The following is a 22,018-nucleotide window of genomic DNA, read 5'->3' on the forward strand; positions in this document are numbered from 1 at the left end:
GGACGCTTTGCTCCTTCATGCCTCCAACTTCCATCCGGACATCACACGCATCCATTGTCTAACGTTCCCAAGCATGAGGTACAACTGCATCCTGCTCTAGACCTCTCAGAAGAGAACCAACCCTACAAAAACCTGCTACTCTGCCACAGGTTAGGCCTCAACTGGAGTATAGTGTCCATTTCGAGGCAACTGCATTTCAAGAAAGATGTGGAAATCGGAGGCGGTTCAGAGAAGAGAGCAACAACAATGATTAAAGGTCTTGAGAACATGACCTATTAAGAAGGCTGAAAGAATTGGCTTTATTTAGTTTGGAAAAGAGAAGACTGAGAGGGACATTGATAGCAGTTTTCAAGGTATCTAAACAGGGTGTCATCAGGAGGAAGGAGAAAGTTGTTCACCTTAGCCTCATGATCGAACAAGAAACGCAATGGGCTTAAACTGCAGCAGAAGATTTAGGTTGCACATTAGGAAAAAGTTTCCTAACTGTCAGGGAAGTTAAAGACTGGGAATAATTGCCTAGGGAAGGTTGTGGAATCTCCATCTCTGGAGATATGAGAGAGGTAGAAAATGTCATCAGGCGATAGTCTAGACATGTTTGATCTGCCATGAGGGCAGGGGACGGACTCAATGACCTCTCTGGTTCTTCCAGTCCTTGATCTATGAATCTATGAATTCTAGAAACTCTTAAAAATGGAGAATCCACCACCTCCTCTAGATAACCTATTCCAGTGCTTCACCATCCTCCGCATAGTGAATAAGTGTTTCCTAATAATCAACCTGGACTTTCCCCCACTAAACTTGAGACCATTGCTCCTTGTTCTGTCATCTGCCACCACTAAGAACAGCTCAGCTCCATCTTTGGCACCCCTCTTCAGTTGGCGGAAGGCTTTCTCAAATCCCCCCCTAATCTTCTGCAGACTAAATAACCCATTCCTCAGCCTCCTCCTTGTAGTCATGCTTCCCCCAGCAGACCCCTATTCAGTTTCATTGCCCTCCGCTGGACTCTCTCCAATTTGTCACACTAACCTTCCTGTAGTGGAGCCCCCAACTGGAATGCAATACTCTAGGTGTGGCCTCATCAGTGCCCAATAGAGGGGAATAATCACTTCCCTCAATCTGCTGCAATGTTCCCACTAATTCAACCCAAAATGCTGCCAGCCTTCTTGGCACAATGGCACACTGCGGACTCATATCCAAATTCTCATCCACTGTCATCCCCAGTGTCCTTTTCTGCCAGACTTGCTGCTTGCTAGTCGGTCCCCAGCCTGTAACAGTGCATGGGATAAATGCCAATTTCCTATACTATGGACAACATTAACATCTGGTTGATTTGATGTTAATTGAGTTCCAGACATTGCTACACTTGTATGGGTAACTAGCTATGTTCTTAGTTCTTGGCCAGATCACATGAACAAGGAACCATCCCTGGAAGAGCCAAAATCCACTATTGTTTAACTATAGTTTTACCTAGTTGTAAAGACATTCATCTGTTATTGAAGATGACCTTTGATGAACCATTTCCTGTAATCACTGACACAGCTTCTAACCCAATACTAGCTGATAGTAGCGAGAGGGCCAAGGTAGGGGAGCCTTGGGATGCGAGTCAGCAAGTTTGTGTCCTCCTTCCTGCATCAATTTTGCGTTGGGGGTGTTGACATTTCTAATGAACTGTGACCGTATAGATCATGTGTTGCACCAAGGTCATATAGTTGCACAATAGAAACATAAGAACGGCCTTACCGGGTCAGACCAAAGTCCATCTAGCCCAGTATCTGTCTACCGACAGCGGCCAATGCCAGGTGCCTTCAGAGGGAAGTGAAGCTAACAGGCAATGATCTCTCTCCTGCCATCCATCTCCATCTCTGATGAACAGAGGCTCGGGCACCATTCTTTACCCTTCCTGGCTATAGCCATTTATGGACATTGAGCCATCATGAATTTATCCAGTTCCCTTGTAAACATTGTTACAGTCCCAGCCTTCATAACCTCCTCAGGTAAGGAGTTCCACAAGTTGACTGTGCGCTGGTGTGAAGAAGAACTTCCTTTTATTTGTTTAACCTGCTACCTATCAATTTTCATTTGATGACCCCTAGTTTTGTTATGGGAATAAGTAAATAACTTTTCCTTATCCCACTTTCTCCACATCACACATGATTTTATAGACCTCTATCATATCCCCTCTTAGCCTCCCTTTTCCAAGTTGGAAGAGGCCTAGACTCTTAATCTTTCCTCATATGGGATCTTCTCCAAACCCCTAATCATTTATTGTTGCCCTTTTCTGAACCTTTCTATGTGCCTAGAATTATCTTTTCTGAGGTGAGGAGACCACATTCGTGTACACAGTATTTGAGATGTGGCCGTACCATAGATTTATAAAACACAATAATATATTCTCAGTCTTATTCTCTATCCCTTTTAATGATTCCTACATCTGTTGCTTTTTTGACCGCCTCCTGCGCACTATCAGCATGTTTGACCGTTGGATCACATGGACATCTCAAGAAACATTCCATGATGACACCGAGATCTTTTTCCTGCTCGGTTGTAGCTTAAATTAGCCCCCATCATATTGTATGTATAGTGGGGGTTATTTTTTCCAATGTTGTCATAAACCAGACTAGAAAAGTTAATAGCACAGAGGTACTTTATATCTCTTTGACTGTAAAGGGTTAACAATTCAGTAGCCTGGCTGTCCACCTGACCAGAGGACCAATCAGGAGCCAGGGATACTTTGAAACTGGAGGGAGGGAAGTTTCTGTGTTGATGTTAGAATTGGTTGTTGTTCACTCTGGGGCTCAGAGGGACCCAGATGTGCAACAAGTTTCTCTCCAATCTCCCTGATACAGCTCTTATAGATTCCAAAGTAGTAGTACTAGATAGATAGGCGAGTTAGCTCATATTTGTTTTCTTTATCTCTGCAAATGTGCATTTGGCTGGAAGGAGTTTAATGTGGATTGGCTGAAAGGAGTTCAAAATTGTATTTTTTGCTGAAAGGATTTTTAGTTTGTACTTGAATACTTAGGCTGGGAGGGTATTCCCAGTGCTATAGCTAAAAAACCCTGTACCCTATTCCATTTTAATTTGTATTGTAAGTACTTAGGCTGGGAGGGTATTCCCAGTGCCTATAGCTAAAAAACCCTGTACCTATTCCAGTTTAAATTTACACAGATAATTTTTACTCTTTTTCTCTCTTTAATTAAAGTTCTTGTTTAAGAACCTGATTGTTTTTTATTCTGGTGAGACCCCAGGGACTGGTCTGATCCACCAGGGAATTTGTGGGAGAGAAGGAGGGAAGGGGGAGAAGAAGACTGATTTCTCTCTGTATCAGGATTACTGTTTTCTCAGGAAGAGTCTGGGAGCGGGAGAGAGAAGGAGGGGGGGGAAGGTGCTATTTCCTCTCTGTTTTGTGATTCAAGGAGTTTGAATCACACAGTGATCTTCCAGGGTGACCCAGGAGGGGAGCCTGGAGAGACAACGGTTGGGGAAAGGGTTTTCTTTCCTTGTGTTGAGATCCAGAGGGTCTGGGTCTTGGGGCCCCGGCAAGGTTTTGGGGGGACCAGAGTGTACCAGGCACTGGAATTCCTGGTTAGGTGGCAGCGCTACAGGTTCTAAGCTGGTGATTAAGCTTAGAGGAATACATGCTGGTACCCCATCTCTTGGACGCTAAGGTTCAGAGTGGGATTGTACATGACAAATGTGCATCACTTTACATTTCTCCACATTACATTTCATTTGCCTTTTGTTGCCCAATCACTTGAGTTTTGTGAGATCTTTTGAAAGTTCTTCACAGACTGCTTTGGTCTTAACTATCTTGAGTAGTTAGTATCATCTGCAAACTTTGCCACCTCACTGTTACCTTTCTCCAGATCATTTAGAATAAGCTGAATAGGACTGTCCTAGGACTGACCCTTGAGGAACACCACTAGTTACCCCTCTCCATTTTGAGAATTTACATTAATTCCTACCCTTTGTTCCCCGTCTTTTAACCAGTTCTCAGTCCATGAAAAGGACCCTTCCCTTTTATCCCATGACAGCTTAATTTACGTATGAGCCTTTGATGAGGGACCTTGTCAAAGGCTTTCTGGAAATCCAAGTACACTATGTCCACTGGATCCCCTTCTCCACATGTTTGTTGACCCCTTCAAAGAACTCTAATAGATTAGTAAGACATGATTCCCTTTTACAGAAACCATGTTGACTATTGCTCAAAAGTTTATGGTTTTCTTGTGTCACCTAATCTTGTACAAGTAAACGTGTCTATGAAATGTTCTAGTTTGCTGATTGTGAATTATGCTCTCTGTATGTGTGTAGCATTTTTATAATTAAATTATGAATGGTTGGCTAGCTACTTGTATTTCAATGTGTTTGATTCTAAGTAGCATCAATGAAGCATTTGGCCAATTTATTGAGAAGGGACTCTTCAGATTAAGTGCCCAGTCAAGAAACTTTTAACTGACAATGGACCTTGGGAGACTCCAATCCACATCTGAGTAGCCTTCCTGGGAATGTTCAGTGTAGCATGTGAGCAATGGCTGCTCTATCTGCAAACTGAGTCATGCATGGACATGTGACTTGCCCATGTGACTCCGGACTCCATCTTGCTGCTGTGATTTTCCGCAGTAAGAACAAAGGGGTGTCCTTGCACATGGCAAAGGATATAAAAGGCCCTGGAAACCCTTCCATTTGGTCTTCAGTCCTGCTTCTAAGCTCTGGAGGGACTGCTACAAACTGAAGCAAGGACTGAACGATGCATCCAAATATGTAGATGTACTCCAGAGACTTGTATTTGGCCAGCAGTTTATTCCACCACTGCTATAAGCCTAAACCAAGAACTTTGCAGTTGGTGTAGGTATTTGATTTCATTTAACCAGTTTTAACTCTCATCTATATTTTGTCCTTTTTATGAATAAACCTTTAGATTTCTGATTCTAAAGGACTGGCAGCTGTGTGATTTGTGGGTGAAATCTGAGTTATATATTGACCTGGGTCTGGGGCTTGGTCCTTTGGGATCAGGAGAACCTTTAATTGGGGACACGGATTTTCATAACCTGTGAGGGGTGTTATTGGTGTGACACAAGAGAACTGCGGCATCGGAGGGAATTGCTGGGATGACTCCTGGGTAGCCAGTGGGGTGAGACCTAAGTTCTCCCTGTTTGGCTGGTTGGTGCCTTAGCAGTGAAAGACCCCAGCCTTGGGCTGTGACTGCCCTGCTCTGAGCAATTTGCCCTGCATTGATACTCTCAGTGTGCCCCCCTAGAGCACCCCTTCTTACAGGGGGTGCAGGCTCCAGCTGGGGGTGCGGACTCTGCGGTAGGGCTGTGGATGAGCACCTTGGGGTCCAGGCTGCCCGGGGCTGCAGCGAGGGGAGAGGAATCCCTCCAGCCCTCTCTTGCCGCAGCAGCTCAGCGCTGGGGGAGAAGAACCAGCTGAGTGCAGGACACCTCTCACCTGCCACGGCAGCTCTAGCTGGGCTGGGCAGGGCTGGGCTGGGACAGGGGAGGGGCACCTCTGCCCACCAGTATGGCCCTTGATAGCTTGCTGTGCGTTCACGCAGCTTAGAAGGCACTTAGGAGGTGATCCCTAGATTTTGTCTTATGTAAAGGAGAAAATAATATTTCCTTATTCAACTTTTCCACGCCAGCCACGTCCAAGTCATTTTAATTTCTCAGACGCAAGCCATTCCATACTCCTATTCATTCCTGTTCTCCTCCTCTGTACCTTTTCCTATTCCAATATATGCGGGTTTTTTTCAGATGGGGCGACCACATCTGCCCGCAGTATTCAAGATGTGGGTGCACCATGGATTTATATAGAGGCAATATGATATTTTCTATCTTCTTGTCTATTCCCTTCTTAATGTTTCCCAATATTCTATTCTCTTTTTTGACTGTCTCTGCACATTGAGTGGATGTTTTCAGAGAACTATCCACAATGACTCCAAGTTTTCTTTCTTGAGTGGTAACAGCTAATTTAGACCCCATCATTGTATATGTATAGTTAGGATTATGCCAGTCACCCCGTTTTGTGAGATCCCTTTTGTAGCTCTTCACAATCTGCCTGGGACTTAACTGTCTCGAGTGGTTTTATGGCATCTGAAAATGTTGCTACTACCCCTTTCCCCACAGCATTTATGAACATGCTGACTAGGACTGGTCCCAGAGCCGACCCCTGGGGGACACCACTAGTTACCTCTCCAGGAATGGTTTGGGGCAGGGCTCTAGGCTGTGTTGTGCAGGAGGTGGGACTAGAGGATCCCAAGGGGCCCTTCAGGCCTTGGGATCTATGAATCTCAGCTTCATTTACATTTCAATCCAGGATACCCTGGAGGCCTGAGGCTCACCTGTTAGATCCAGAGAGGAGAAACACCAACAAAACACCACCCACCCCTTGTGTCCCTGGGGCTTGTCTAATTTCTCTGCCCCCGGCAGCCCCTTGCTAGTACAGCCTCTTTCATCCCTGCCTGCTCCCCATGAGTATTTTAACCCAAACAGTCTCACATTGAAAACAAGGAACTTGAAGAACCTCAGAAGAGATGGCTCCAAAAGCACGGGGATCTCTGAGCCAGGGGACGTTGTAAAGGCCAAAAGTCTAACTAGGTTCAGAAGAGAACCAGAGAAGTCCCAGGAGGCCAGGCCCACCAATGGCTATTGGCTAGTATGGGCAGCTGTACTCAGATCTGTCACCTAAACAGAATGCCTCAAGTGTGGGAATCTCCCTCACATCCCCTGAAGCGAGGATTGATGCAAGGGCCATACCTGAGTTCTCCTCACCATGCTTTGGACCGAAGAACTTTAGCCCTTTCCCCAGTGCTCCAAGGTCACTCTCCACACACTACTGGTCGTAAATCTATTGGTCTTTCTCCTATAGCTGACCACATTGCTTCGATATTTCTCCCACAGCCTCTTGACCAGTTTGGTTTGTTGAAGTGACCCACATATAAGTGAGAAGTCACTGGTGACAGGAGAATATAGCCCTGCCTTTGCCAGTCTCACCTCGGTTTTCCAAGGCACAGAGCAGACGAGAAATGACAGCAATGCATCATTACCGCGTTCAGGTTCAAAAGGTCCCAGACAAACATAGTGCTTTGGGATGTGAGAAGCTCTATTAGAGGTCACTGTGATCATCAAAAACAGGATTAAGTAGCTCTTTCTCTGGGGAATATTCTCAGCACCCTCTCATGGATCTCCTTCGCCCTCACCCCATAAATGACTGAGTTCAGCATGGGGGGCATGAGGATATGGAAAATGGCAACAAGAATGTGGGCAGAACGCGGAATTTGCTGGCCGAACCTGTGTGTGAGGTATGAGAAAAGCACCGGGCTGTAGAATATGAACATCATGGCCATGTGGGAGCTTCAGGTGCTGAGAGCCTTGAGGCGTGCGCCCATGGATGGGAGCCAGAAGATGGCCTGTAGTATACGAACAAAAGACAAGAAAATCATGATCAAATCCATCACTAAGAGGTGAACTAAAAACAAGTCATATTCTCCATTGGCCCTAATGTCCACACAGGCCAGCTTTGCAATTCCCATGTGCTCGCAGTAGGCATGGGGAAGGACACGGGCTCTACAGAAAGGCAGATGGTCAACCAGGAACACCATGGGGAAAACGAGGACTCCTGGCTTCAATATAATCACCAGGCCTATCAGTGCAATTCTCTTCTTTGCTAAGATCATAGTGTATCTCAGAGGGTCACAGATGGCCACGTATCTGTCAAAGACCATGGCCAGAAGAACGGCCGACTCCATTCCCGTGAAGGTGCGAATGAAGAACATGTGGGTGAGGCAGCCACCAAAGCTGATCTCTCTGAAGTTGAACCAGAAGATGCCCAGCATTCTGGGCACTGTAGCAGTAGAGAGGCCCAGGTCGACGACTGAGAGCACCCACAGCAAGTAGATCATGGGCTGGTGGAGGCTGGGCTCTGTTTTGACGATGAACAGGATGGTGGAGTTTCCCAGCAGTGTTATGATGTAGACAGTGCAGAAGAGGATGGAGATCCAGACATGTGCGGCTTCCAGCCCCGGGATGCCCAGCAGGATGAATGTGGAAGGGTGGGAGTAGGTATAAATGAGCAGTGGCATCTCCAGCGGTTGCTGATGTCCCGGCTGCGGGCGCAGACACTCCCTGCAAGGAAAAGCATTGCTGCTTTACTCTGCTTAGTGTCCCTCCTCCAAACTGCACTTAAGAGCCAAAGAGAGAAAAGACAGAAAGAGAAAGGAGCAAGTCAGGAAAGGGAAGTTGTCAGCTGAGACAGAGTCAGTGAGAGCCAGGGAGCCTCTAAAGACAGCAGGAGCCCCAGAGCAGAAGACTTTCACACCAGGGACAGTAAGGCCAGGAGGAGGGACAGACAGGAGGGACTGCAGTGACCATAATATAATAACATTTAACATTCCTGTGGTGGGAAGAACACCTCAACAGCCCAGCACTGTGGCATTTAATTTCAGAAAGAGCAACTATGCAAAAATGAGGTTAGTTAAGCAAAAATGAAAAGGTACAGTGACTAGAGTGAAATCCCTGCATGCTGCATGGACACTTTTCAAAGACACCCATGATTTTTCCAGAGACTGTGGTGAGGCTGACTGGCCTGTAGTTCCGCGGATCCTCCTTCTTCCCTTTTTGAAAGACGGGCACTACATTAGCCTTTTTCAGTCATCCGGGACCTCCCCCAATCTCCATGAGTTTTCAAAGATAATGGCCAATGGCTCTGCAGTCACATCCGTCAGCTCCTTTAGCACCCTCAGACGCAGCGAATCCGGCCCCATGGACTTGTGCTTGTCCAGCTTTTCTAAATAGTCCCAAACCACTTTTTTCTCCACAGAGGGTTAGTCACCTCCTCCCCATGCTGTGCTGCCCACTGCAGCAGTCTGGGAGCTGACCTTCTTTGTGAAGACAGAGGCAAAAAAAGCATTTGTTACATTAGCTTTTTCCACACCCTCTGTATCTAGGTTGCCTCCCTCATTCAGTAAGGGACCCACACTTTCCTTGACTTTCTTCTTGTTGCTAACATACTTGAAGAAACCCTTCTTGTTACTCTTAACATGTCCTGCGAGCTGCAACTCCAAGTGTGATTTGGCTTTCCTGATTTCACTCCTGCATACCTGAGCAATATTTTTATACTCCTCCCTGGTCATTTGTCCAAGCTTCCACTCCTTGTAAGCGGACACATGTTACTGAGCTCAATCTAGGGGTAACTAGGTAAAATTTCATGGCCTGTGTTATTCAGGAGTTCAGATAGGATGAGCTAATTGTGCCTTCTAATGTTGAACCCTACGAATCCATTGATAAAGAAAAGATAAAGATCAGACATTTATATTTACTGTGTCTTACAACAGATGAACAAGGGAACATTCAATTACATTGAAAATCTGAACATATAACACAGAGAAAAGAAAATTGTTTACATATTCCATATTCGGCCTGTGGAACTCCTTGGCACTGACATTATTGGAGAAGAGCTTAGCTCAACGGGATTCACCAATGGATTGGCCTTTGTAGGTGTCACCAATGTTAGTTGAGTCCTTCTGACACCTTCAGTTAGGAGACCTGATTTTCAGTTGCTTATAAATTTGCCAAATTTTACACATTTGGACTGAAATTTCCCAGATTTGAACACCTCAACATTCAGGAGTGCTCAAGCTCAGACTGGGCAGCTGTTCCTTCATTTCTCCCCAGTCAAATATACTGATCCACTGTAACTTGCTGTAGAAAAAGCAGGATAAAATTGAGCAAGAAATGCTTCCCAGGGGTTATCAGGACTGGAATTGCTCTTTTCAACAGCTATTGCCTTTGTTTGTTTGTTTGTTTGTTTGTTTGTTTAAAAGGCAGACAGTGATATCACATTCGCAAATTCCCCCTAGAAAAAGAGTGGAACAAAATGAATAATAACGGCACTCCAACTTTTCCTGATTTCTGGAGGGAGTCTTATAAATCCATCCAGGTATCCTCCAATCACACAGCTGAAAATTGTTCCACTTTACTGCAGCTCTCTGTAACCGTGCGGACCCAATCCTGTCTGTGTTGTCCACATCCAAAATTCTGCTGAATGACCCACCCTGGGAGCGAGTTCAGTGACCCAGGGCTGGGCAGAAGGAGGGTGCAGGTGGGGCAGACCCCAGGGCTGTGGTGGCAGGGGTGCAGGTGAGGGGACAGAGCCCAGGGTTGGGGCGACAGGGGTGTGGGTGGGGGAGGCCCAGGCTGGGGTGGCAGGAGTGCAGGTGGGGGAGGAGAGCCCAGGCTGAGCAGCAGGGGGGTTCAGGAGGGAGCCCAGGATGGGCTGGGGGCAGCCAATTTTTTTGTTTGTCGGCAAAAACCTAGAGCCGGCCCTGTCAGTCGGGCAGAGGGAGCAGGTTACTCCATGGTTTGCAGAGAGTGAAGAGCCTTGTGTGGCACAAAGAAGCAAAACATTCCCAGAATGAAAGTTTCCCCTTAGAAGACAAAAGTAGGGGGAGCTCTGTGAAGAATTTCCGAACAGATGTAAGTGAGGGAACGGCCCCGCTTTGGGGAACTTCCCTGCTGATACAACACCTGGGGATGGGCTAGTGAGGATCTGACTCCTCACTCCCATTCCCTTACCCAACGGCTGCCTGACTCGAGGTCCCCTTCCACTCCCCTGGGTGGCAGAGTCCTTGTAACCCGACCAGGCTGGCCCAGGACCTGGGGGCTCAACACTCAGCCTTGTCATGGTCACTTAGGAACAGCACTAGGGTGTCCCCACTCTTGGGGTGCTCGCTCTGCTCTGGGCGCTTCCTTTTGTACTGGAAGCTGCCAATCAATCCTCTCCACTAAGTTTTAGTTAGCGTCCAACAGTCCCGTACTCAGAGCTGAAGCTAATGAGCCCACCCTGTGCTGTTCACATTAACAGACCTTCAGAGCTCAGGCGGTCGGGTCGGAGCAGGAGATGGAGCCCATCCTTTTCCTCAGTCACACACTGGAGTTCAGCCCAATTCAGTGCACCAGGAATGATAGACACAAAGCACCAGACACACAGCGGTTTGGTTTGTGCACTAAAGGACACTGGAGTATTATGTAGAGAGGCTAGAGTGCACAAAGATCACAGGGAGTCGGTTCATTTCCTATCAGCGGCATTGAGTAGAAAGCGCCATTGAGCTTTGATTTCCTGTGTCTCCTTCAACTACAGCAGACCCGAAATGTGGCATCTCAGGTGTGACAGGACCCAGACTGAAGCCCCACACAAATATTATCCTTGCGGGGACTCTAGAGAGATTTGTAGATTATATGGCCAGGAGGGACCATGGTGATCTTCTGCTCTGACCTCCTGCATTGCACACAGGGGCAGCTCCAGGCACCAGCGTACCAGAGCATGCCTGGGGAACAAGCTGCGAAGGGCGGCCTGCCAGTCCGCCATGAGGGCGGCAGTCAGGCTGCTTTCAGTGGCATGCCTGCGGGAGCGTCGCCGGTCCCCGTGGCTTCAGCGGAAATTTGGAGGAAATTCGGTAGCAGGTACACCAAATGCGCGGACTGGTGACCTCCACAGCGTTTCGCCGAATCCACATTACAGCGGACTCCGAGGTGAGACCTGAAAGCCGCCTGACTGCCATGCTTTGGGGCAGCAAAATACAGAGTCGACCCTGATTGCACAGGCCTGATTAATTCCTGTTTGAACTACAGCAGTTCTTTGAGAAAAAATATCCCATCTCAACTGAAACGTGGCCAGTGATGGGGAGACACCACGATCCATGCTCAGCTGTTCCAATGGCACAACCCTAGACAACCAGAGATGTAGAAAGCACTACTCACAGACGCTGCCATGAGAGAGCTCAGCGTCAGCAAGGCATCCAAGAGCCCTCCTAGACTGTGGAGTGAATTGCCCAGGTGTGGCTGTGAACCTTCAGTTGAAATATGTTGCACCGTAGCTGCCAACTCTCCAAAATGCTTTGCTGTGCCCACCAGCATCACCTCTGTCTCGGTTGGAGTCAGCTTCAGCCAGCTGGTCCGTCCAAGAACTGGGCCATCTTGGTGATAGTGGTGTGGTCATACGGGAAGGAGAGGGAGGAGCTCGATGTCACCTGCATATTGCTAGTGTTTGAGTCCATGTTGTGTGACCAGTTCCCTTGGTGGCTGCATGGAGATGATGAAAATCCCCCGAGAGGGAACTGACCCTTGTGGGACTCCAGCCACGAGGGGTCTAGTGCTGGAGGTGCAGTTTCCCATTCCCACTAATTGGATGCATCCCTCCAAGAAGGATTCAGGCCATTTTAGTTCATCCCTCTGGACTCCCGCTGCCTCTCAGGTGAGACAGCAGCATCTCATTGCCAACAGCGTCCAGGAGGCTGAGCATGGATGTCTGCCCCTGATCATAGACAGAAGATCATCCATCAGTGGCTCTGAAGTATGGGAAGTGGATAGCAATTGATAGAAATGAGAAGTTGTGAACTATAGAAAATGGGTAAGGGAAGCAAAGACCCCAGAGAGAAATCCATGGCTAGCAGGGCAAAGGAAAATAAAAGGATTTTTAGGTCTATTAGAAAGAGAGGAAATCCTAAGAGCGTTTAGGCCTTTACTAGATGGAGATTGTAAAACTGTTGATGATGCTGAAAGGATGAAAATGTTCAATGAACCTTCCTGTGCTGTGTGTGAAAGAAGCAGGATGTTGTCCTCATCAACATGAGCTTCTCTGCAGTCCTGCTGATGTTAATTTTCATGAATATTGGAACACCGGGGATATCCCAGAAGCCTGATGCAGTGCTCGTGTCATGCCAGTGTTCAGAAAGGGTTGACTTGGGTGTAAAATTGCCTGTTAGCTTGACATCAGTCCTGGGCGTAATACTGGAAAATCGGAGAGGGAATTTAGTCAATAAAGAATTAAAGGGTACGACTTCAGTTCATGCCAATGAAGAAGATTTGTTGGAAAATCTGGCAGATCAAACAGAGGTGATTTCTTTTTTGAGGTGTTAGCAAATTTGACTCATAAAGGGAACTGAGGAGATTGAGATAGACCACTACAATTTTTTTGACCTAGTACCACATGACATTCAGATTTTAAAGTAGCACTAGACAGTCTCAGTAGCACACTCGTTAGATGGAGTGAGAACAGGCAACTGATAGATCTCAGCAAGGAGATGTCCGTGGGGAATCATCATCCAGCGGAGCTTTTTTTTAGTGATTCAAAAGGTCCTTAAGCACCTAAGTCCCACTGATTCGGGTCTCTAGGGGCCTGGTAGATGGGCTGGAGAGAGGTGCCTATTTCTGTGTGGGATTGCCAGCTCTGAGTCCTCTCCTGGAGCGAGCTACCTAGGGCAGGTCAGCGCTTTCTCATGAGAGACCCAAAAGAGACATTGGAGACCCAGATCCAAAATCTCCGCTGTCCCTGATTTGGAGCAGGGTGTTAAACACAGGTCTCCCACATCCCACCTGAGTGCCTGGAGCATCAGGCAAATGGCTATTCTGGGTCTGGCACACAATCTCTCCGGCTGCAGCTGTTCCACTTTGCACAAATAAACCTTCAGTGGAGCAGGGATTTGAATCTGGGTCTCCCACATCAGGGCTTCGCGGGAGGGGCAAGTGGGGCAATTTGCCCCAGGCCCCCACGAGAGATTTTGGGGGCCCTGTTGCAGGGATCTTCACTCTGTCCGGGGGCCCCAGAAACCTCTCGTGGGGCCCAGGCTCTGGAGCGTCTTCCGCTCCGGGTCTTCTGTGGCAATTCGGCGGCGGGGAGGGGGGTCCTTCTGCTCTGAGACCTGCCGCCGAAGTGCTCTGAAGACCTGCGGCGGGGGGTCCTTCTGCCCCAGGACCCGCCGCCAAAGTGCTGGGTCTTTGGCGGCAATTTGGCGGCTGGGGGCCCCAGCCCCCTGAATCCTCTGGATGGGCCTGTCCCACATTCCAGGTGAGGGCATTAAACTACTGGGCTATGGAATATTCTGGTGTTCACACACATAGACGGACATGCACACACACATACATAGAGCCACATGCGCACACACACACACACATTCCCAACCTGCAAGGACCCATGCGGGAGGTGCAGTACGAGAACCCCTAGCACATTGAGTCTGCTGGGGAGATGGGCAGGGGAACACCTGGTTGGAGAATCCTACCAGAATTGAGGCCTGAGCAGCTTGTTAACTGTGGAGCAGCGTCAGTGCTCAGGTTCATCTGCTGCCTGACCCTGTCGGAGCCTAAGTTCCAGGGCGGGCTCTGCGCCAAGCTACCCGGGTTTGAGAAAGGAATCGGTGCTAAGATTCGTAATCTTAACTGAAGTGCTCTGTGAATCTAGCCCTGGAAGCCTTTCTGGAAGACGCTTTAGTTCAACACAGTTAAGGTGTTTCAAAGCCAGGCGGGCTGCTGGGGACGCTTGGAGGAAACAGCCAATGTTCCTGGATGTCCCATCTCTCCCTTTTAAGACCTTAAAGTACAACTCCCTGGTGGAAAACAAGTTTTTGGTCTCTTCTTCCCACCCTCCAGTGGCTGTAGTGTCCAGATGTTGCTCTGCTAGACCCGGCAATGCCCCTCCTTGGTGGGCAGAAGTGTCGCACATCGGGGATGAGAACCACGGGGTGAATGCTGCCAGATGAATATGAATCATTTTTATCATTGTTGCTCAGACTGTTATTCATTTGCAACAAATTATGTTACAAGTATGTGGCCATGACTTGCTGTTTCCGCAAGCGTCGGCCAGTCAGCCCTTGCTTTGAAACACACTTGCACAGCCAGGGGTTTTTGAGAGTCCCTGTGTTTTCTGGGACAACAGACTCCTGGATGGGTCCCCGGGTTCAGCCTGGCCTGTGGGGCCACTGAGCCCTATCACCACCAACGGGGTGTACTCTCTCCCTATGATGCTGAGACTCATGTCCTCTTGATGTGATGTCTGAGTCAGCACAGACTCTGCAGTTCCAGATCACCCAGCATCCAGGCAGGGACACACCTGCTGAGTTCATGAAATCTCCCGCACTCATGAACCTGACACTGCGAAGGCGCCAGACGATTCCCAGCTCCCCAGCATTGCACCCAGAGTGCCCCTTCCTGCCCTGATCTAAAGCCTGGCCAGGGTAAGATTGTTACCCAGTCCCTCCCTCCCTCGATGTGGAGAGGGCACGCACTAGCCTCTGTAACCTGAGCTGAGATTTCCCAAGCACTGCAAGCAAAACACACTGCTTAAAGTAAAATAGAAAACATGTTTATTCACTACAGAAGATAGATTTGAAGTGATTATAAGCAGCAGGCGCAGAGATCAGAGTTTATTACATAAGAAACAAAAATCAAATTAAAATAAAAAATAAATGTTATTTCCACAGGGTGGAACAGTTCCAGCCAGAGAGACTGAGTCCCACCCAGAACAGCCATTTCCCTGGTGCTCAGGGCACTCATGTGAGAGATGGGAGACCTGTGTTTAAGTCCCTGCTCCAAATTAGGTAGCGCAGAAATTTTGGATCTGGTTTCCCATGTCTCTCTTGCATCTCGCTTCCTTTGAACTCATTGTTCCTGCTCTCTTGTGCTGGGTGCGCCCTTTGCTGCTTACTGCCTGAAATGCTGCAGCTCTGGCTGCTTCCTCAGGGTTGCTTGGCAAGAGAGACTTCGAACTATCTATGCCTGGAGAGGTAGAAAGAAAAAAAAAACCATTCATTTGCAAATATCTTTTGCTGGTCTCTGCTGCTCACAGCTGGAGTTTCCTTTGTTTAACAAAGACCCTTGTTAAAGAACTTAACACCTCTGCCTTCAGGCTGTCTATCCTAGCAGCCAGAAAGGAGAGAAGAAAAAAAAAATTTCCTGGCTGTAGTTTTCAAACTCCCCTCTCTGCCTGCTTTCAAACAGCTAGCAGAGAGAGAAAAGAAAATCCTACTGGCTTTTGAGACTGTTTTCCAAGCAGTTAGAAAGGAGAGAGAAAAAAAAACTCACTGGCTTTTGGGTCCTACTTGCCACTGCTGTGCCACCATGTCAGGGTCTCTTTCCCACTTTGAACTTTAGCGTCCAGAAAGTGGGGACCTGCCTGTACCCCTCTAAACTAGATCTTATAGCGCTGCCACCAACCAGAGCTTTAGTGTCTGGCGCGCTCCTTGTCCTCTCAAAACCTTCCCTGGGGAAACCAAGACCCAAACCCCCTGGGTCCTAAAACAAGGGGAAATAAACCATCCCCTCTACTTTCCCCTCCCAGACTTTCCCCTCTCTGGGTTACCCTGAGAGATACTGGGATTCAAACTCCTAGGATCTTAAAACAGAGAGGAAATTCACCTTCCTCCCCTTATCTCCTCCTCCCAGACTCTCCCTGAGAGAGACACTGGGAGAGAAATTAACCTTTGCCTCCCCTTTCCCCCTCCCAGACTCTTCCTGAGAAGTACACTGATCCAAACTCCTTGGATCCTAAAACAGAGAGGAATTAAGCTTTTCCTCCCCCTTCTCTCCTTTCCCCCACTAGCCCCTGGTGAGTTCAGACCCAGTCCCCTTGGGTCTTACACAAGGACAAAATCAATCCGCTTCTTAAATAGAAAAGCTTTTATTTAAAGAAAAAAAAATGATCTCTGTAAAATCAAGATGGAAAAATGTTTACAGGGTCTCAGCTTCACCTAGAGCAGAGGGACTCCCCCTCCCAGCCTAAGTATAAGTTACAGCAAACAGAGGTGAAATANCCCACCCCTGGGATGCCAATAGGCTAACATACCTGTTTCTCAGTACTTTACTGTAGCCATCTGGCCTTGCCCCATCACACTCTTAAGTCTCTCATGATAAAGGGCTGACCTGTCCTAGGCCCTCGCTCCAAGAAAGGGCTGACAGCTAACAGTCCCAGGTGGAAATTGGCACCTCTCTCCTGCCCATCAGCCAGGCCACTAGAGGTCCACATCAGTGGGAGTTAGGTGCTTAAGTACCTCTGTGAACTGCTAGAAACCCCCCTGTTGTATGATGATTCCTCAGGAATGTCTCCTTTCTGAGATCTATCAGTTAGCCAGTTCTCACTCCATCGAACGAGTGCGCTACTGATACTGTCTAGTGCTAGTTTGTTAATCTGAATGTCATATGGTACTAGGTCAAACAGCTTGCAATGGTCCAGGTCTATTCCACCTCCCCAGCACCCTTTATCACCCAAACTTGTTATCGCCCAAAAAAGGCATCAATTCTCGTCCCTAATTCATTACTGACTAAGTCCCCTCTCAGCTTTTCCATTGTTATGCCCAAGACGGATGTCAAGCTACCAGGCAAAAAAAAAGAAAAGAAAAGAGGGGTTAGCTGGCTGAACCCAAGTGTCGCTTGGTTACCCTGCTCCTGGGATAAAAAGAGTGAGAGCAGCAGAGGGAGGCTGGCTGGATAACTGGCCACAGCCGTGAGTAAGGAACCGTGTGAGTCTCACTCCAGCCCTGGAGTGAGAAGGACCTGGCTGCCTGGGACAGACAGGGCACCTTCTACAGAGCAGTGCTTGGGCTGCAGGGAGTCAGCTGGGACTAGAAAGGCAGCAGGTCCAGCCCCCTTGCCAATGACGAGTGGCCATTGCAGGCTGCAGCTTGCCCCAGAGAAAGGCGGCTAGATGACGACTGGCAGTAGCCATTGAGGCAAGGTGGGCGTAGGGGAGGGGGTTCCCCTGAGAGGGGAGACCCAGAATGTGTGGATGCTGCTGTCGGGCAGCACCCCAAGATAAGGGGAGCTGAAGTGCCTGAAGCACAGTGGGGGAGATTGAGGATGAAGCAGGTGCCGGTAGGGAGATACCTGCAGCAGGAGGCGTTCCGAGGCTGGACTGAGCTAATTCCCAGACTGACCAGAGGGAGGTGTTGCGGCAGTGGGTAACTGCCGTGTTACACCAAAGAAGAGAGAGGTGATGCTGGTGGGCACAGCAAAACATTTTGAATAGTTAGAAGCTACGGCGCAGCATCCTTTGCCTGAAAGGTCACAGCCACAATTGGGCAATTCAGTCCGTAGTCTAGGAGGGCTCTTGGATGCCTTGCTGATGCTGAGCTCTCTCATGGTAACATATGTGATTAGTGCTTTCTACTGACCAGGAGATTCTGTCCCATCCTAGGTGATGATGTCCTGGCCTCAGTTTTACAGGCCTTCGTCATTCCTGTCTGGACTGAGCAATGCAGTATACCTGGGCATGACGCCTTCTCTGCTTACGAGACTCCAACAGGTACTGAATGCTGCAGAGTCTCCTCAGCAACACAGGCTGCTGCGAGCACATCAGACCTGTCCTCCACACTCTACACTGGCTTCCCAGAGAACATCAAGTCAACTTCAAGGTCTTTGTCATTATCTTCAAGGTACCCAAAGGCCTGGGAATTCACATACCCTAAAGTTCCAGCAATGGCACAATGGGACTCTCGACAGCAGAGGTAAAATTTGTCTGTGCAGGAGACAGAACTTTCTCAGGGGGCCAGTGCAAGGCTGCCCCAGGAACTCAGTGAGCTCAATCTCTGAACGATGAGAAGGTTATGGAGTGACATGATTGCATTCAATCAACATTGATCATGGGGAACAGAAACTTGATAATAGGGGGCTCGTAGAGCTAGCAGGCAAATGTCAAACAAGAGTCGGTGGCTGGACGTTGAAGGCAGACAAATTGAGACTAGAGACAAAGTGGGAATTTTTTCAGCGCTGAGGGTAATTGACCATTGGAACAGTTGAGCAAGGATCATGGTGTGTCTCTATCACTGGCCATGTTTCAGTCGAGATGGAATGTTTTTCCCAAAGATCTGCTCTAGTTCAAACAGGAATTGATCCAGGGCAGGTCTATGGCCTGGGCAATGCAGGTCAGGGCCGATGATCACAATGGCCCCTCCTGGCCAGATCACTCACAAATCTCTCTAGAGTCCCCGCAAGGATAATATTTGTGTGGGCCTCAGTCTGGGTCCTTGTCACACCCTGGGTGCCACATTTCGGGTGTGGGCAGGGTGAAAGGAACAGAGCAAATTCAGAGCTCAATGGCGCTTGCTGCTCAATGCCGCCGATAGGAAATGAACCAGACTCCCTGTGATTCTTTGTGCACCCCTATGTCTCTCTACAGAACACTCCCAGTGTCCTTCACTCGTGTGTCTGGTGCTTTGTATCTATCATTCCTGGTGCACTGATTATGCGCTGAACTCGTGTGTGTGACCGAAGAATGGCCGCTAACTCAAACTTAGTGAGGATTTTTGGTTGGCCCTTTCCAGGTACCAAAAGGAAGGGGGAGGGTTGAGGAGATCCAGAAGCCTGAGACTGACAGCCCCCAGTGGGAATGGGAGGAGGCCAACAGCACAGGGCAGCTTGATTGACAGGGCAGGTGGACCAATGAGGGAGTCGGAGGCTGGAGCTGCCTGGGCCAGAGCAGGGCTGAGCTAAGGGGAGAGCAGGGGCCCGAGCAGAGCTGAGAGCAGAGCCGCTGCCGAAGGCAGAGAAGCAGCCCAGGGAGCTGGGGCTGGAGCTGGGGCTGGAGCAGTCCGGAGCTGGGTGCAGTGAGCAGCTGGGAAAGGAAGACGCACCCAGGCCAAGAGCCCTGGGGGGTCAAACTTGGAGAGGGATCATAAGCCGATGGGGGCTGGGGGGCAATGCTGGGAAGAAGGGCCCTGCCACGCAGAGCCTGAGGGCATGTGGCCACCGCCAGAGCGAGTGTCCGACCTGCAGCATCCCTGCAGCACAGCGAGGACATGGGCGGGGCCTGCGCCGTGTGAGGGACGGACTGTGAACTGCCCTGACGTTCCAGAGACGCTGTTTGGGGTCCCCATGTCACAGAGCGGGGTGATGGCTTTTCCTTCCACCTTTCCCAGTTTCTCCTTTTTTTTCATTTTTTAATTGGTCTCCTGCTGACAGAACGTGGTCAATACCGGTTAGGAGGGGGTGTTTGTGTCACACCCGTGTAACCCTTCTGCCCCTCTGAGTTGGCAGCAACAAGGGCCGGGTTCAGTATCCAGGGTTCCCTTTCAATAACACAATGCAAAACCGGCTCGAGCCCCCACCCAGTGACCTGGGACAATTACATACCACTCCCCCCGGGCGCCTCTAGGAGGCAACACTTCCCCTCTCGCAAGCACGGAGTCTGAGTGTAGCAAAATCCTTTTAATAAAGGAGGGAAACAATGCGGCATCATGTTGGGGAAACACCACAAACAGGCTTAATAACACAAATCATCAGCAAAGACCCACCAAGTAAGTTTGGCAGTGTCCTTTTCCCCTTAGGGTCTTAAGTCCAATCACCCCAAAGACCAACAACCCAAAAGTCTCTGACTCTGGTCAGTGCCGCCCCAGAGTTCAAAAATTTATCTCAGCGATTACCCACCCCAGCCTGGGTGGATTTGGGGGGGGGGGCACACAGGATGTTAAGGGCACTCTTATGATCTGGTCCAAGGCTGACTTCCCACCTCTCCGAGTTCTGCTGAGCCTGCGCCAACAGCTCTGCTCCACCAGGCACTTCACTCCTGCAGCCATCCCAGCAAACTGCTCCGACTCTCTCCACTCACGTTCTGTTAGCTGCTCCAACCATCCCACAAACTGCTCTGTGCCCTGAGCAATAATCTTCAAGCTCCCCCACTAGTTACCACAACACTCAGTTCTCAGCTCAGTAAATTTAGCTCTTTTCAAGTTCAGCTTGTAGCAGGGGAGCCCCACTACTAGTGCACCCTTAGCCCAAGCTGAATTCAGCTCAGCAGTCTGCAGCTAACTCATGTAATCAAAATTTATCTGCTTTTCAACTAGAGAGAAAAAGCAAAAATGGCGTTACACCTCAACAAGAGCCACATCATAATATAACAACACACTACCACCAATTTCTTTCCATTCACTGACTTTGAACTTCATGTCCCTTGTCTAGCGAGTGCTACATAGGATGATGAGACTCTCTGTCATTAAACAGGCTCCTAGTCCTTCATTCACAATCATCAGGGTAACAGCACTCCTTATACTCCCTACCCACGAGAAATTGGGGTCCCACAGCTGTCAAATTGACCATTTTGGGCTGCCGTGGCTCATGCTAGGCGGAGTGGGTGTGCCTATGCAACAAATCAGACCCCAAGTTCTCTCCACAACTCGCTGCTTCACCCACCAGATGTCGGGCAGGCTCACCTGACTCTGCCTACACCCGTAACTGACAATTTTACTGACATAGTGCCAGTCACAAAAGCCTGAGCTGCGAGATAGTAAAGACCGCCCACTGCCGCAAGCCCTGCACTGTTGAAGAAAATTCGAGTTTTTTCTCACCAAACCAGCTGCTTGCACAGATATATCTCCAAACTCTGCCTGAACTCTTCTCCGACAAGTCTGCTGCATTCCCCAGAGTTTAAGTCCGGCTTCCAGTTGCTTCATCTCCAGGTGGCTCCTTTTCTCTTTCCCCACAGCCCCTTACCTCTCCCTCCTCTGGTCTCCCTCCGGTACCGGGGTTTCCTGGGAATTCATGAGAAGGAGGCTCAGTCTGCACTGGAAGGAGGGAGCGTGAGTAGAACTAAAGCAGGTTACAGAAGCTAAGGGAGAGTCACGCGCTCCAGCTGTTGTGTCTGCTGCAGGCGCCACTCAATGGCCGTTCTACCGCCCAGTCTAGTCCCCGAACACTGATCTGTCTTAACGGCCCAGGACACATATGCCAGCGCCAGGCCAGGCTGTGCATTTCCACTGTCTCACACCCACCGCAGCCTATGGAACCACCCGTTCTTAGTGCATGTCCTTCCCACACCTCCGCCTGCCCCCTCCTGGCGGTTACACACAGGAGCTGGTCTTGTCTGACTTTGATTTCTAAGCTCCTTGGGGCAGGGCTGGTTTCTGCTTCTGGTTGTGAAGGGCCCGCCAAGGGCCCGAACTGGAGCGGGGCTCTGCAGCTTCCACACTTCAGACAATGGCAATAATTATAGACACGTGATCCAGCCAAATCAGGCTAGCCCCTCCCCCTTTGCCTCTTAGCTACAGACGAGGTCAACCCAGGCTGCCAGCCACAGAGTGTCAGTAACCGGAGTACAGGTGGACACGGCGCCCCGGTTCAGCAGGGGCAGGACAATTCAATCAGTCTCATTCCTGGGCCGAAAACCCCAGGTGCTGCGCACCGGAGAAATACCCCGAGGAGCCAGAGGAGCAGGCAGGGAGTTCAGCTGTGGGAATCCAAGCGCCCTCCAGCCGGGGCAGTGC

General features: G+C 49.2%; 1 protein-coding gene across 1 annotated transcript in view; it reads right to left on the bottom strand.

Moving 5' to 3' along the window:
- Positions 1–22,018, bottom strand: part of LOC116829668 (olfactory receptor 52E4-like) — a 37,531-nt gene that overhangs the window by 10,379 nt on the left and 5,134 nt on the right. The window contains exons 2-3 of the mRNA XM_075069046.1: positions 7,508–8,123; positions 4,126–4,139 (exon numbers count right to left, since the gene is read on the bottom strand). Of these exons, the coding sequence (XP_074925147.1) occupies positions 4,126–4,139; positions 7,508–8,123 (630 nt within the window). The remainder of the gene's footprint in view (positions 1–4,125; positions 4,140–7,507; positions 8,124–22,018) is intronic.

Source organism: Chelonoidis abingdonii, chromosome 1 (genome assembly GCF_003597395.2).
Source record: "Chelonoidis abingdonii isolate Lonesome George chromosome 1, CheloAbing_2.0, whole genome shotgun sequence".
In the NCBI taxonomy this organism is placed as follows: domain Eukaryota; kingdom Metazoa; phylum Chordata; order Testudines; family Testudinidae; genus Chelonoidis; species Chelonoidis abingdonii.